A 17,318-nucleotide genomic window follows, 5' to 3' on the forward strand; every position below is an offset into this window, starting at 1 on the left:
AGGGTGCTCCGCAAATTAAAAAAAACTGAAAAATGGGTCCCCCTATTAATGAAAATTGGTTATAACTGAAAGACTATGATTCAGATCTTAGTTTCTTTTATATTACAATATAGGCCGTATAGATAGCAAAAACTTTTGTATTTAAGGTTTTCACCTATTGTACAGGGTGTTCCCTATATTCCGTGCTAAATGAGAAATGTGTTAGGTGTCATAAATTTGCAGATATCAACTTCAAATTTAGCAGAGGAGTAAAAGTCCGTGTCCACATTTAAACTGTGAAATTGGGCGCAATCAAATATTACCAAGTATTTTTTAAATATATTTGAATTTGTTTTTTTTTTTGGTAAGTTTAGCTTCCAGAAACATATGTTTTCCTCCATAATCGTTCATCCGATTGGCTAAATTCTTTAACCGACAGACGCAGAAGATCCAGTGCAATAACATTTATTTCAGGCATTTTTTTCGATTCTATACAGGGTTTTCAAATTATAGGCAGAAATCTAGAAACCTAGAAAATTGTTTTTTTTACAGAGTAAATTGTTAGCCGCAAATCAAAAATCGTAAAAAATATGGCTAATTGGTTAAAACGGTGTCATAGGCCGAAAACCATTTTTCATTTTCCAAAAATTCTTGAACCAAGATGCGTGGAAAATCCAAGGCTATAACCTCTACTTCGAACAATTATGGTATCATAATGGTGTGTCGTTTATGGGCAAAAATTCTAAAATATACTTAAAATTTCCGTTTTTGTGGCTAAATTTTTGGCGATAAATGAAAAACCGTTAAAAATGGGATAATTTTATTTGAACAGTATCGTAAACCGTGTCGTGAGAGTTTCAGGTTTCGTCAATTATACAGGGCGCGAGATATTTGCAAAAATATCATTCGACAACGCTTTGAAGTTCGACGAGATGTGAAGGACATTTGATACAGGGTGCGTGCACAATTAAATTACATCGATTTTGCAAAAGCTCCATAGTGGTCCGCAGGAGCACGATAGAAAAACAATGCGTCTCTTTACCATACGAAATCGCGAAGTTCTTTCCTTTTATAATAAAAAGCTGCTTCGCGCTACGCGCTACGAACTTGCCCCGCCCAGTGACGATTTTTCGAAAGCAATCTTGTTGCTTAAGCCGTCCTTTGAATGAAATTCATTTCAAGAACGCTTTAAAACACAAGGAGCTCTTAAGGACCGAGTATGAGTTTGATCCTAAGAAAAACATAATGATATACCCACATGCTTAGTTTATTTTAAATGTGTGAAGGCAAATGTGCATGTCTTCATTGCAAACCAACCTTTATTTAATATGTTATTGTCCAGCTTGACCTCGTGAAGTTTTGTAAATAGCGTCATGGGAAATATTGGCTAATCATACCGGCCCCTTGAAAAAGTTATATTAAAAATTTGCTATAAAATGTACAGCGGAACCTAAAATTTACATGAGATTTTCTATGTTCCCTTCACCCGGTATGTGATATTATGAACGTGTTGCAACCAGACGTGACCACTCGTACTTTCGCCCTTGCGCGGCCTCGCGATGTAGGATGCCTTGGTCAGAATTTACACGTGATATTGACGCATGATAAACATCTTTCGGTTGACTGGGTGATGAGCGGGGTCGAGAAATAAAAAAACGTCATCGAAAAAATCAATTTATAACGACGAAAACGCTGATGATGACTTAAGCATAACAATAAATAACAAAATCGAACTAAACGAACGGTTTGGGGAAGAATGCGCGGCGGAAAAGATTAAAAACGCCGTAGGTGGTAAGAAACGGAACGGCGAACTGAACCCGAAATTTAGACGTTTCGAAACGCGTGTGACGTTCCTATAACCTAATATCACAGTTACACGCGAAATCCCGAACGCAATTAATCTTTTACGGTGCCGCGACGTCGGCGTTTTCAGAACTTGCACCCGAACCAGGCGAACACGGCGATCAAGAGGGCCATGTGGTGATGAGCTGAAGGTACCAGAGCCGCGGAACAGTACCCGTCCTTGTAGGTTTTCGACACCGGACACTGGCAGAGACTGTTGCGACACTCGAAACTGTCGTTCAGCACCGCCGTACAGTTGCGACGGGTCGAACACGTCGAGCCGTAACCTGAAAATGTTTTTTTTTCTGAAGAAACTTCCACAGAGTACAAATCTTCTGTTGGCTTCTTTGCAACTTAACTAAAAAGAGACGCTGGAGGAATCCATATGATTTGTAAATAGTATTAATAGTATGAAAATGCTCTCGACTGACGTTCGCACCCACAGAGTAGAGACAAAACTGGTGCCGTTTTTCTATGCGCAAGCGCGAAGTTACTGTGGAGGATTCTGTCGGTGGCATTGCACATGGCGGTTTAACCTCCGTTCGCTCCCGACAGAATCCCTTGTATTCGCCCCTAAAGTTCGAAATCGGTCTCCAATGTGTGGATTTGGTGTTTGTGGTGTTAAGTGCGCGTTTTGGTGTTATTGTCGTCGTCGGCTCCGTCGTTTTTTCTCGTTCACGCCGGTATGGAGGCCGGATGGGCCCGGTTGGTGCGCGGGGGAAACGAGGGAGGCCGTTTTTTGTGATCAGTTAAAGATTATTGATCGGTCAACGAACAAATGTTGATTATGTTTTATTATGTATTGGTCTGTGACCAATAGAAAAAAATCCTCGACGGAAGTCGGTAATGGGCGAATTTCCTTAGTTGATTTGCCCACTTGAAGGAAAAGGAAAGAGAGTTACTGTGGATATTTGTCAGCTGCTCGCCCATTCGCTGCATCTAATTTGATTTTTGCTATCTTTTGTGTAGAAAAGATTTTCAGTATGCCTATATGCGTGGATGTCATTTAAAAAACTGCTTCTACTTACATTTCGCCTAATCCGAATGTGTTCTACAATGATTACTTTTTCGTGAAAATAAATACATGAAAATTGTGTGTTTTGGTACTATGTTGTGGTTAGAAGCTTAGCAACTATAAAATGTACGAGCACCTTTCTAAGGACATTTGTCCTTATTGTCCTTATTTCCAAATACTCGCGACAGAGTTTGCGACCAAAGATAAATTTAGGTCAGTTGTTAATAAATCAAACTTCCCTCCATCCTGTTGGCTTCTTCAGAGCTTAACTGAATCTGGCTATTATTCTACTCTGTACCTGTTTATATACTGTATGAGGGAAGCGTAGTTAAAGGAGGGGATGATATCAGTAGTACCAACGGAAAATCAGACCGAACAGAAAAATCAATCTTAAAATCTACTTCCAGGTCCTTCAACTGCTCCCATTTTTACAACATTAGAAAATATTAGTTCAATACCGCTTTTAAATAGAACGAAAAACAACAGGGGAAGAAAAGTTAGCAAACCAACTGGAATTAGAACAACCATTTCAGAAGAAAAAAGAAATAAATCCCAAGACAAATAAAAGAGGAAAATAAATTTTGGAGATAAAGTCACCCAAGGAGAGAAAACAATTAACCGGCAGAAAAAATGCAAAGAAAAGACCAACTTGTAAATCAGGAGAATAGCCAAGTTGTGCTGAATTATGGGTTCAGTGCGTTTCTTGCCCTCGACGGGCACATGAAAATATGAGGGTTTTGTAGTAGCCATCAATGTTATACGCCAAAGTGAAGTTTTGATTTATTGTTGATTTGATTTATTGTTATTATTGTTATTACACTAGTTTTTACAGCAGCAGAATGTTGTATCATGTAAGAATCATTTTGACACTTTCTTTAAAATTTTAAATGTTTTATTTTTCAGAAAATTAGTTTTTATTCATTTTGATAATTTTTTTAAAGGATTACTTAAACATTTGTACTTTTATTTGTGTATTTTATAGAAGCGAGTAGAAAAATAATATTACATTAACCTGTGGAAGTTTCTTTTAAAAAAAATGATTCATAATAATACAGCAAGTTATCAACATGGTCCCCGAGAGATCGTCATCAAGTTTAGATGGGGCAATTTTTGGGGCAGTATTTACTTAAAATATGCCTAGATCTCATAAAATGGTCTGGTTAAGTGTGTAGAAATCGTTGTTTAGAAAGAAAAGGGCTCAAAGTGCGGGCTAGTGGATGAAAAAAGAGAAATTTCAAAAATAACAAATATAAGAAAACTCGTAGAAAATAATTTCGTCACATTTTTAAAAATTCTATAATAAGAGAAAGCCCTCCTTTGTCAGAATATAACAGACCATTTTAATTTATCTACGTCTTTAGGACCCGAGTTTGTTACCTAAATGAATGATTTTGAAAGAATTTTAAAATATTTTGGCAATTTATGGTGTGTTATCGATTTATTTCATTGTTTGTATTTTCTTATTTTGTAACCTGTTAAATTAAAAAAATCTATGTGGCATGTGCGAAAAGTATCTGCAGCACTCACGGCGACTTCAGCAAACTTCTTGTTTGTGCAACAAATATCCAGTTTTTCCAACACAAATATTTTTTCTATCTTCAAATTAAAAAGGGACACCAAATTCACCACACAATAACAAAAACCTTTTGGAATAGCGAAAACAAAATAAATTTAATTTAGTTTTTAATAAGTTAATGTACTTTTTTGAAATGTTTTTTCAGAATTGAGAAATAATTAATTCAACAGATATTAGAAAGAAGTTTTTGCATTCACCTTTTCGAGCATCCTCCATATACTAAAAACATATTTTTTTCTGCCAAAATCCGAATCGTCACTCATTTACTAGAAAAACTCGCGACTAAAATCACAATAGTTTCCTTAAGTTTTCAATTTCCTAAATTACGAAATGCTTCTGTGGTAAAAACAATGAATTGGTATGTTTACTAAAAATAAGTACTTACAACCTCAATTTACAAAAGTTTCGAAATAAAATCATCAACTTCATTTTTTTTAAATACAGACCTGCATTTTTTATTTAATATTTGGAATAAGCTTGTCAGTCTGTCTGGAAAAATGCATGTATCACATTTAATTATTTACTGAACAATAAGGCCCCAAAATTGACAATAAAGCCAAATTTTCACAATAAATAAGATGATCATGACACAGAAGCGTTATTAAGTCAAAGAGGTTCGACGTATTTGTTAAATACTAGAGTTTAATTACATTTAACTTTGGTAAGTAATTATTACTGTAGCGAAAAAGACATTTTTAAACCAAATATAAAAAAATATCATCTGCATCATTAAATTGAAATGTTAAATAAAAGATGCAAGTCTGTATTTGAAAAAAATAAGTTGATGATTGACGACCAAAAAACCGAAACGTCATACCTAAAACTAAATAATGCCAACTTGTAGAGGAGAAAAAGTTGCAACGAGACAGTGTCATTTGTTTAAAAAAAAAATCAAAAAATTAAAAGGAATTGTTGATTTTTCGTTTTTTCCGGATAACTCCGAAACCAATTGGAATTTTCACCATTTCTGAAGCCGGTTTAAATTAGCATCAAAATGTTGAACTTTACCTCCATTTTACCGAATTCTTACGGTTTCCTAGATCCCAAGTTAAATTCAAATACAAAATTTCGATTTGAAACCAAAATGTCTCCTATTTTCTTCGATTGCACCTTTCACAATTTTGACGTATTTGTCACAATAAGAAAAATGTTATATTTCAAAAATTCTCCCCTTAATCCCTAATATAGTCCAGTCAGAGCTATCGTGCAGTTACGTCATAGCATGACATCCTTATCTTTTTCTTTGTTAGTTAAAATATACGGATAATTTTTGATTGCGTCACTATCCGTGACGTAACTGCGCAACTGCTCTGACTGGACTTCACGACGTAAGTGTGTAAAGATAGCTTTATCGTAGGACTTAGACGTAGACTTACTTTTCTGCGCGTAACAGGTGGCGTTGCGGTCGACGAAACTTTCCGCGCAGATGCAGCCTGTCTGCGTCGCGTTGGCCGATGTCGCGACGCCGCAGATGGCGTGATCGATCGACGCGCATTGCATGTCGACCACGCAGTTATCATACAAACGTTCCGCGACTACAAGGAAATAAGTGCCGGATCAGTGAGTGATAAGACTGATTATAAACAACAACTTCTGGATTCCTCCAGCGTCGGTGGTTGATGAATCGAACTTGTTGACGTTTCGCCAATCATTCTGTTGGCTTCTTCAGAGCTTAATTGAAACTGACTCGGAATTCTACGCTGTACCTGATTATATATTGTTTGAGGGGGGGGGGGGAGTTAAAAGAGGGGCGTGAACATTGTCTCGGATGACTGATTCCCACACTGGTGAAAAGTTGCTTATAGATTTTGAGATATTTTGGTTGATAGAGGAATTGATTATTTGCAAGAATTTTGCTTTTATCGATAAAGATTTTATGTCCGGTTTCGTGAGTGTATTCGTCACCTGCTGGTGCTGCTGATGCTGATTTAGTCTTAAGGAGCTTTCATGTTTTTTGTGCGTACACGGGGAAAACAAAATACTTGGTTCAAATAGGTTAAGTTCAATTTGAGCATAAGTAGGTTTTGCATATACTCAAGACCTTTGTCGGCTTAAAATAAAAACGGCAAATTCTCAATATCTTAACTTTATTTTAACAAAATTAAATTATTTTACAGCTTTCTTTGGGTATTTAATTTTTTTTAAACAAAGATGTAGGTAATTCAAATTCAAATATTTATCGCCTAATTTTAAATATTATGCAACAAGAAATGAGCATACACCGATTCGTTTTAAAAATATAAAATTTCTCTATTTAAATGAGCATAGTTTTATATTGGATTTTTGCTAGTGAGACATATACTTGAAAATATTCATATAGTTGTTTTAAGTCAATCAATGTCAATTCCATCCAACAAGTTTGTTTGTTTTGTTTGATCTTATCCCAGTTTGGTAATTTTCCCATAAGAATTGAGTTATTTTTAAAGAACATTTTTGTAAATTCTGTTTAAAAATTGAAAACTTTTATTTTCGGCTACAATACAAATTATTTTTCAGCCTATTTTGATAATTTTTAACAAATAAAAGTAGATAAGAAATGCTTTTAAAAATGGACTCTTTCAGAGGTGTTACTAAAGACGCATTATTAATTATGACAAAAATAAATTTCTACCATTGTTCAAAAACAGTGATAAATAACACAATAATACATTATTTGCATTAATTTTATCTATCCATAACTAGCATTTCTATTATTATATACAGAGAGTATTTGTGATCCAGAATGCAGATTTAATCTAACGTGTAAATAGTTAGCTTAAAATTACTTCTGGGTAAAGAAAAAAAAAATTATCAACTTTTTCATTTACTCTGGAAAATATTTTTACTACCGTGTAATTTGTATTGTAAAAATAATGTAAAAAAGAGAATGAAGATTAACTGTTTTTTATTAACAAATCATACAAATTCTTAAAAACTAATGAACATGTTAATTGTTGCTACCTAAAATAAAGAACTATACAAAAGTTATGGCGCATATTCTTTCTTATCCTCAAATACATTTAAATTAAACAAAAGCAACTACTTCAAGACTGTGTCATAACATTTTTTGCTCTGTATCTAGTTTTGTAAAAATAGAAGGATCCATACACCACATGCAAATTTCAGAAACATCCCTACTACTAATATAGTAATAATAGTGTTCGTTTGATACTATTATAACGGACTCTGGAAGGCCCCAACTTTTCAATGTGTCTTCTATATTTATTGCTTACAACACTTACACCTTACACCGGCAGAAACAAAAACTGCACTGAAAGATTGCATGCAATCGTTATACTTCGTCTGGCTTCGTACATCCACGATATGCGATCATCTCAAACCAAACAGTACTGTGCGACTACATAATATAATACTATAATCAGAAGTGCATTTCATTTGAATATTAGGTCGTTTAAAACAGAAAATAGGTATACTGTTTACCTTTATATAATTGTATATCATTTTAAGGAGGCAACGCTTTCCAGCAACTTCAGAAGAAGAATTTGTAATTTAGGAATAAATATTTGAAACATTTTAAAGGAATATTTACTAAAATAAAAAATATGTCTTGAAAATATCATATATTTTAACCGATGTCCTTAATTTAAAAATACTTAAATTTAAAGCGAGTATAAAATATTGACGAATTCAAGATGTTGAGAGATTTTTGAAGTGGAAATCTCGAAAATCTGGCTTTGACGTTATATTTCTTAAGAACTTTTGATACGTCGTAGTGATCTTCTGAATGTGTCAGGTTGCTTTCGGACTCATTGTTTTTGGGAGGCTGTATTGAAGTGCATTTTGGTGATGGATTCAAGTGTGGAAATTATTAGAAAGTAGAGCAGATGTCAGGGTTAATTCTGATTTCAGTTTTAAGGTTCTCTAAACAAGAGGGTCGATGACATTAAGGTATGCATTAAGGTATCGGTCTGTGTACCTAAACAGACTGACCCAATGTTAGGTCTGATTTTCTATTGATAAGAATATCTGAATTATTGTTAATAAATGGCTAAGAAAATATGAATCAAATAACAAAAGTATCGTCGACATAGCGTTTCCCTAATTTTGGTTTTAGATGGAAGGTGTCGAGGACCTCTTTCTTAAGTGCTACAGTGGCCTGTGGAAGTTTCTTTGAATTGAGTCCAAGATTTCCACGTTCATGTCTTTCCTATATTTTTCCTATTCTTTTTCTTTTAGTTTAAAAAAGACAAAATATTACAAAATGTCAAACATTTTCTGAATATCACAACTGTAACACAAAAAACGAAAACTCGTTACTTTCCCAAAACCGATGAAATCGACTGTCGTGAAGTTGGTAACGGTCCAGAACGACTCAGAGACGAAAAAAAAGATTTTTTTATTTTTTCTGTTCTCTGTTCCTGGTTCTCTGTTCTCCGTAACGGACCATCGGGAAGTTTTTGAAGACGGATAACATTCGACCCGTTGGAACTACGGGCTTCAAATTAACATTTATCGTAGATTATTGACCTTAACCGACAAACCGTGACAAACAGCGCAGTTTGGTTTTAAAGTCCTTTTAGGGCAATTGAAGAGCTACAATTTTACATAACATCGATTATCAACTCTCTTGTTTACAGAGCCGTTAATGATTCTCAAGCCGAGTCACTAAACCCAAAATTAAAATACATTACGAAAGCAACACCTGCCACTATGGTCCTTTCTTAAATTCAAAACTTTACTGACCACATATCAAAAAACATTAAATCGAGACAAAATTCCGTTTGAGATATAAGGAATTCACAGCATTTTATGCATATGCAGCAGCGAATGCATTGGAGAAACGGGACGAAAAATATAAAATGAACATGAAAGAGCTTCAAAAGTGCTACAAATAAACGCATCAGCAGTAATCATCAGGATATAAAATGTAACTCTTTAACAACATTTAAAATAAGATTAAAGCAAGTATCCACTGCAAAAATATTCATTCACTGTAAGCAGTTCTTTTACATAACCTTTTGATTATCATCATTTTTATGAAAAATTATATAAACCACAAAAGCAGTCTATTAACACCGAACACAACATATATGGCGGAACGTCAACGAGTTCGACTCAACAACAATCAACGCAGGAGGAATCCAGAAGATGTGTAAATAGTATTTTAGTAGCATTTTTAAAACATTTTCTTCCATTATTGTCGGAGGTTGGAGTCTATAAGAGGAAGCAGAGTTACACTAACCTTTAAAGCAATGGGTCGTGTTTGACACGTAGCCGGTGGTACATTGACAGGTGTTATCCCCGCCGGGGTTGCTGCTGCAAGTCGCGTCTTCTATGTGCGAACAGTTTCTGAACGAGCACGATCCGCCGAGTGCTGAAAAAATTACGCGGCAACGATTTTTATCTACTTTATTGTTAATATATCATATTTTGCTTAATTAACTATTGGCGATTTAAATTCGAATGATACACAGTTGAAATCATATGTTCATACTCATGATTTGCGACACCGTAGTGTCACTGGACGTAAGGGGTCACAACAAACATCAAACGATTGATGCCACTTGCACGCAACGCTGGTACACCCTAACTGACGAAGACTCAATCCCTATAAAAGATCAAGACAATAGAGGAACGCAATAGGAACCTCCCTCAACCAAGGTCATTCGCAAAAGAATTGCATGGCTTGGCTCATACCTAAGAAATTTTTGCAGATCGGCAAGATGAGAGAACTGGACAGATGTTATATCTCTATTGCAGGCATCTCTTAGACACACTGGAAGAGAAATGGTCACTTCACGACCAGCAACAATAACATGATACTCCACTCATCCAACTAGAGAGCAATAATGGCGCAGCTTTTGTATTATCTGCTAGAACAAGCAGGTACCATCTGGCCTACGACGCCGTGAACGATAATAAAAAAAAATCCAAGCCGATATGCAACAACGCAACGAATGAGGAGAAAGACTGATCATAACAATAAGTCAATATGTCAACGCGGACTATACAAATGAACATCTCCAGATGGTAATGACACCAGATTGACTAGTTCTTGGTGAGAACTTGCTGGAGGACGTCAATCGGCAGCTCAAAAAAGCTCTACCAGGAGCAGGTTGAAGGTCAAACTCAAAACCCCGCCCCTAAATAAAACACCAGACAAGCTGCAGACCACCAACAAATAACAATTTAGACAGTTGATAAACAATAAGGTTCTAAATGTTCTATCCTCCAAGAAATGTGACCTAATTCAATGTGAGAAAAAAACAAAAACCATAGCCAAAGAAACCATTAAGGAGCTGCCTAAAAGAATAATCGAAAACAGAAAGAAGAGAACCTTGGGGCCGGCTGTAGAACGGATAAAAACAGATATATCCGAAACACCATCACAGTACAAAGAATACTAATGATTGGTATCCATTACTAAGAAAAATCAACAAACAGTTTACACTCCGCACACGAACCATCGAGAGAACAACTGGGAACAAAGTAACCAATATAAGCCCTTTTTGACCACAACGGACACATAATAAACATAGAATATGAGGAAGAAGAACCAACCATATTGAAAACGAGATCAGACCCGCACTACAAAAGTGATAAAAGCAATGGGAGACATAAGGCACCGAATATGCCAAAGAGTCTGATCAATTGGATCCTGGTCCAAAGATTGGGCCACAACAGTAGTTATGAACTTGGAAAGTTGCAACTATGGCCTGAATCTTAACCATGATAAGACAAAGATCATGATCGTAGATAGACAGCACAACAACCGACCAGACATAATAGAGATAACACAGTGTCAAATGTTAAACCAGTTCATACAGTTGGGAGTATTAATAACAAATGAAGGGCAATGCACGCAAAAAATTAAGAGACGATGTGAGATGGCAAAACGAGGAACAAATAGCTTGGACAAGATCTGAAGGGACAGTGCACTCGCACTAAACACAAAAAAGAGCATTTTCAAAACACTGCGCTGATTCCTGGACTATCAAGGAACAAAAGGAAAATCGATGCCCTAGAAATGTATTGCTGGAGACTAGTGCTGAGTTTGTCTTGGACGGCACCAAGAACAAATGAATCTATCCTAAAGAGAGATCATAGAAATTCAGCGACATATACAAGAAGTAAATCGCCGTATACTTAAATACTTTGGACATATATAAGAAGAAGAAGAAGATTGTCACTGACACTCTGGGTTGATCATTTTCTGTTTTTTTTTTCTTGAATAACCTTAAACAATTGCACCGTGTAATGAATCAGAAAAACAAGGTTCTTAATCTTGTACTAATTAAGCTTGACAATTTGCCCAAAATAATTTGCTAAGTAGTTATAATTGGATGAATCTTAAATAACAGAAAAAATTTGAAATCTGTACTTAAATGAATCTTAATGTGTCTTTTTCTTCATTTCTTCGATATTTTTGAGTTTTTCTCCTAAACCGTTGTACACTGTGTCGCAACTGAGAGGTATGTCTGTTATTAGTGAAGATAGAGATTTGGGTTTTCGTAAAATTTTGGTACTTTTTTAAGAAACCAAAGATGGCTCGCTAAGTTTTTAAAATACAGGGTGATATTGGAAATTTGAAGTTTCGGGCCACCCCTCATACCTCGTTATGGTCTTTTTGGAAAAAAATAAAATTTGGTTTTTTGAACGGAACACCCTATATCTTATGGCTTCTCAAAAATGTATAACAATATGGGGTTATTTGTAGAAAAAGGATTTATTAAATATCTGAAGTAATTACCGTATTTATTCCTGACAATACTTACACAATAACTTTTATAATTTGCATGAAACCAAAGATTATATTCTCATTACATTAACATTATGTGTAACATTCCACATAGATTTTACAAAAAATATTAAAGGGTAATAAATTTAATAATAATTTAATATTTTTGAAGTAAATTACGCGAGGCCATCTTTTTGCTAGGAATGTAATTTGGTCAGATGAAACTTTCATTAGCAGTGTCAGTATGTCTAATAAACAAAATGCTCGGTATTGGTATCAATATGAGCCAGAGCAACAGGACGTTTTAATTTCAGTGTGGCCTATTTCATACTAGGCAATAAAATCATATTTCGTATTTTTGTAGGTGTTTTGATTGATTGGAAATATTGCAAGGTGTTATACCAGAATTACTAAGTGTGTTGCACATAAATTCCATATTTTTTCAACAAGATGGTACAACCACGTATAATTCTAGACAAGTAAGGCCCTTCCTAGAAGACAAGGTGACGACATTTAAATAATAAAATAAATTTCAAACACCACAATAATATCAGAGACCTCCGAGCAGCCACTGAAGCAGCTTTTGCAAGTGTGTAGGTTGTGCGTTAGAGAAAGTGGTCGATATTTCGAACAGTTATTTTAGCTTTATAAAATAAAATAATTATATTGAGATTTGCATTATCGTCTTAAATAATTGTAGGTCACAAAGCTACGTGAAATATTACAAATAAAATGTTAATAGTTATTGTGTAAGTATTGTCAGGAATAAACAAGGTAACTATTTTGGATATTTAATAAATTCTTTTTCCAATGCCAACCACAAATTAAAAAAAAAAACATTTTTGTGAGGGCATCTATACAATTAACACCATATTGATATACATGTTGGAAACGCTTATACCAATCGGAATCAAATTGGCCTATAAGACAAAATAATTTAGAAAAAAACCACTTAACGAGTCTAGATATTTAAACCTTTTGCAGAATGATTTACATCAACTTCTTCACGAACTCAGTAACATTGAGAGCCAACAAATGTGGTGATGATTGATTTTTGTGGTGAAGAATATGTTAAAGATCGTGTTTATATGAATTCACCTACAACATCAAAAGGAACGTCCAAGAAAATATACAAAAAAGACTATTCAAGTAAAAGGGCATATTTTTGAACATTTATTGCCTCACAGTAATAATTAAAAATAAGATAAGGTAATATGTAGTAATAGGTATTTAATAATATTTACTATTTCTGTGAATTCACAATTTGTTGATTTATCTACGCCTCCAACAAAGTTCATTTTTTAATCTTAACAGAGCCCTATTTTGTCCTGGACAAATAATGTTATGTTATGACCGACTGTCTTTGATCTTCAGCTCCCTTAGAGTAGATTCATTGGTACGTTTCTCAGACGCGCACTGGTTACTTATTACACAAATTCATCTCCATTTTCTGTTTGTGAGGTTCGGACGTGGAAGCATTCCCGCTCTGTCAATTACCATCAGTTTAGTCTTGCTGAGATTTATTTCCAGACCCATCCTAGCACTTTCACTTTCCACTCTGTTCAGCATCATCCTCACGTCGGTCTCATATCTCGCTAACAGCGTTATATCGTCTGCATATCGTAGGTTTGTCAGTTTTTCCGTTTTTTACCACCTATTCTGGTTATCTATTCTCACTATGGCTTCATTTGATTCATATAGGTTCTTAATTATTAGGTGATTCGCTACTCCCATTTCTCTTAGTATTTGCCACAAGCATTTCCATTTTACTCAGTCGAATGCTTTTTTATAGTCATTAAAGCAGAGTAGCAGAGTAGATTCTCTTGATTTTTCTATTAGTTGTCTAATATTGAAAATTGGGTCTCGTGTTCCTCTTCCTGTCACAAAGTCGGCTTGCTGGTGGTATTTGTGAGTCTAGATGTAACGGTGTAAGCGGCGGTCGATTATTCTTAGGAGAATTTTGCTGGCGTGTGATCAAAGAGATTGTTCTATAGTTTTCCCATCTTTTGGTAGAACCTTTCTTATGTAAAGGGATAAATAAATGTGGACTTAATCCAGACAGTTGGCCATGTCTTCGAGTGCCAGATCTTGTTGCAAATGTAAAATAGTATGTCTATCACCGGTGCCTCCAGTGTCTTTAGTTCTGAATATTCTCCTCCTAGATCTCGATTGTCACCGTAAAGTTTTTCGCAGTACTGTTTCCATCTATTCAGAACTTTTTCTGTCTCCCACAATATAGTTCCGCTTTTATTCTCTTTGGCCAGTAAATTCACTTTCTGGAAAAGATCACTTGTTTGGCTGGTATTTTTGTGCTCTTCAATATCTTCGCATATCTTTTTGATATATTCGTTTTTCTCTTTTCGACATCTTCTCTGAATTTCTCGACTAAGGTCAGCGTGGTTCAATTGATTTTGATTCTTGTTTGGAATGTTTCTCCTTTTCTCAATACTCCTCAATGTCTCCTCCGTCATCCAGTGCTTGGTCTGCCTGTTTTTTCCATTGGTCTTTTGATGTTCATTGATTGTCCCTTCAATGTTGCTTCTAAATGCTTGCCATTCCGATTCGCATTCGTTATTTCTGTTTATTTCTGTTTTGAGCAGTTTTGTTTCTTGCATGTTCAAACTGGGTACTGGTTGGGGTGATTTTTTATTTTTCAATTTTGGTCTCATATCTGCAGCAAGCAATTGGTGGTCTGATCCACAATCTGCCCCGGTATTCAATTTGATTCCTGTAGCTGTCCACGGGTGATTTCCACGTATATAATCGTCGAATATGATGTTGGAATAAAGTATTGGTTATAAGCAAAACTGTAGCATTAATATTTTTTGTTTACCTTTCCCGAATTCTGCGATTATTGTAATGTATTGTAAATGTTTCTGATTCGTTTTGATCCACGTGCTCTAAGCTCTGAGTAAACTTGCTTGTATAAATAATTAAACAAAATCAAGATTTTCGTAATACCGAATAGTTTAACACGTTTAAAACAAGCAAAAAGTTTTATAAATGCTTCTACAAAAAGAACTACTTACTCGGGAGGCATAGACCGTCGATCCTCTCAAAGTTCTCGACACACGCGCATTCCTGGTCCCTGCATTCTTCGTTCACCGGACACTGGCTGCTCTTGGTGTCGTTCAAGCATTTTCCTACACGCAAAACGTTATAGTTTGTAGTCAGGACCGGATTTACATACATAACAGATATGATCGTTGGATAGGCAGAGATGGCAGAGTTGCCGGCTAATAACCAGAGATAGTTTAAATCCTGGTTATTAGTCGGCTACTCTCTGCCGATCCAATGATCATATCTGGCATTTAGGTAATCAGTAACTGGATCTGTATTGTGGGGAAGTGCCCCATCTTGTTGCCAAACCAGGACTGGAAGATATTCCAATTACTTCTAAATGTAAATATCTATTGCTCGTCATATCCATCAAGAAAAAACGGTTGGTCACCATACAACACCACACACAAACCGATCTACGACCCTGACTTTTTATTTGTTGAATTTTATATGGGTTTTCATTTGCCCAATAACGCTGATTGCCGTGGTGAAGGTGGCTTCATCAGTAAAAATAATTTTTCCCGGGATCATCTGTTATATGCCTGGATATTTCTTGACAATATTGTAAGTGCTGAATTTGATTTCCTTCAGATAAGCGTTGAACTGGAATAAATTTTTGGGGGTGGTATTTCAAAGTGGACTGAAAATGTAATATGACATTTCCAATTGTGCGGCAACAATTATATAATTATATAATTATATATATATATATATATATATATATATATATATATATATATATATATATATATATATATATATATATATATATATATATATATATATATATATATATATATATATATATATATATATATATATATATATATATATATATATATATATATATATATATATATATATATATTGAAACCAGGAGAAAAAGGTCTTTCGTCATAACAGAAAATATATAAGGTATTTATTCTATTTAAAAATAAAAAACTTGCTACTGTTTCTCAACTTTACGATGGGCATTTGTACACTGTGTCCCATTTTGATCGCGACTGAAGGATATGTGGGTTGTTAATGAGGATAGAGCCTTTTTAAAAACATAGGGTGATTTTGGAAATTTGGAAATTCCGGAAAGGTGAAAAGTGCATCCGATATAGATTTTTACGTAGAATGCAGTGGTGCAGTCAGTTTTTTTTCTAAATGGTATTGGCTTTAAAAAAAATTATTTGATTGCGCTTGGCATGGGCTTCTCAAAAAATGATATGAGGTTATTTGTATAAATGACCTCACAAAAATGATGAAGCTCGTACCAACCGGAATCAAATTGGCCTCTAAGATATAGTGTTCCATTAAAAAAAAATCATAGGATACCCAGGATACGAGGGGTACCCCAAAAACTTCAAATTTCCAAAATCACCCTGTATTTTAAAAAGTAAGAAAGTCATAAAAAATTTGTTAACGTCTATCCTCATTAACAACGGACGTACCCCTCAGTCTCGATCAAAATGGGACACAGTGTAATTTGCGGGGCCCATTTTTTGCCCGTTTAAGTTTCGAGCATCAAACTCACCTTGGAGCAAGCTTTCATCGGTCACCTCGCAATAGAATCCCGTTTCGTCGAACCTAGACGCTCTGTTGCACTCGCATTGACCGGTCGTGGAGTTACAGAATGCGTGGGGCCCCATCGCTTGGCACCATCCGTCGTCCATGCAAGACTTGGTCACCTCCAAAGTGGCTGCGGAACAATCGAAAGACTATTGACAAATGGTCTGTGATAGCATAGTCGGCAATAAAATACCATCTTGCTTCCATTTATTCTTCAACAAAGGTTCCTCCCTAAATGTCTATCTGATCAATGTAAGACAGCCGTCACTAACGATCACGATTATATTACTTGGGAAAAAGGAAGATAGAATTAGCTGTACTTGGCATTTATTCATTTAACTAGTACGTCCATAATCAAAGATTCATGCATTTTCTATTTAATAATAGGCCAAGATGTTACTTAATAATTTCTTAAATAACCTATTGTCCGAAGACTCCGTCCATGCAGTTAAAATTATCAACACCAAAAAAAAAAAACGAAAAATTAAGAAAAATATATAACATGCCAAGAGTAAATATACAAGTAAACTATATTTAGTTTGTATTTACGATGAAACATCTTCATCATCGGAGCCAAAATTGGAACTGGTACTGCCCGAAAATGATCCTTC

The 17,318-nt window shown here is 35.1% G+C and overlaps 1 protein-coding gene across 5 annotated transcripts in view; it reads right to left on the reverse strand.

The window, feature by feature from the left end:
• Positions 1-1,648: 1,648 nt before the first annotated feature.
• LOC132706149 (prion-like-(Q/N-rich) domain-bearing protein 25) overlaps positions 1,649-17,318 on the reverse strand; it is a 70,529-nt gene continuing 54,859 nt past the window's right edge. For all 5 annotated transcript variants that reach the window (XM_060677307.1, XM_060677312.1, XM_060677310.1 and 2 more), the window contains 5 exons: positions 16,673-16,837; positions 15,120-15,233; positions 9,595-9,726; positions 5,789-5,947; positions 1,649-2,108 (listed from right to left, as the gene is read on the reverse strand). In XM_060677307.1, coding sequence (XP_060533290.1) covers positions 1,909-2,108; positions 5,789-5,947; positions 9,595-9,726; positions 15,120-15,233; positions 16,673-16,837 — 770 coding nt within the window. In that variant the 3' untranslated portion in view covers positions 1,649-1,908. The remainder of the gene's footprint in view (positions 2,109-5,788; positions 5,948-9,594; positions 9,727-15,119; positions 15,234-16,672; positions 16,838-17,318) is intronic.

The sequence above is a fragment of the Cylas formicarius genome, unplaced genomic scaffold, assembly GCF_029955315.1.
Source record: "Cylas formicarius isolate icCylForm1 unplaced genomic scaffold, icCylForm1.1 PGA_scaffold_8__14_contigs__length_24414737, whole genome shotgun sequence".
NCBI classification, from domain to species: Eukaryota; Metazoa; Arthropoda; class Insecta; order Coleoptera; family Brentidae; genus Cylas; species Cylas formicarius.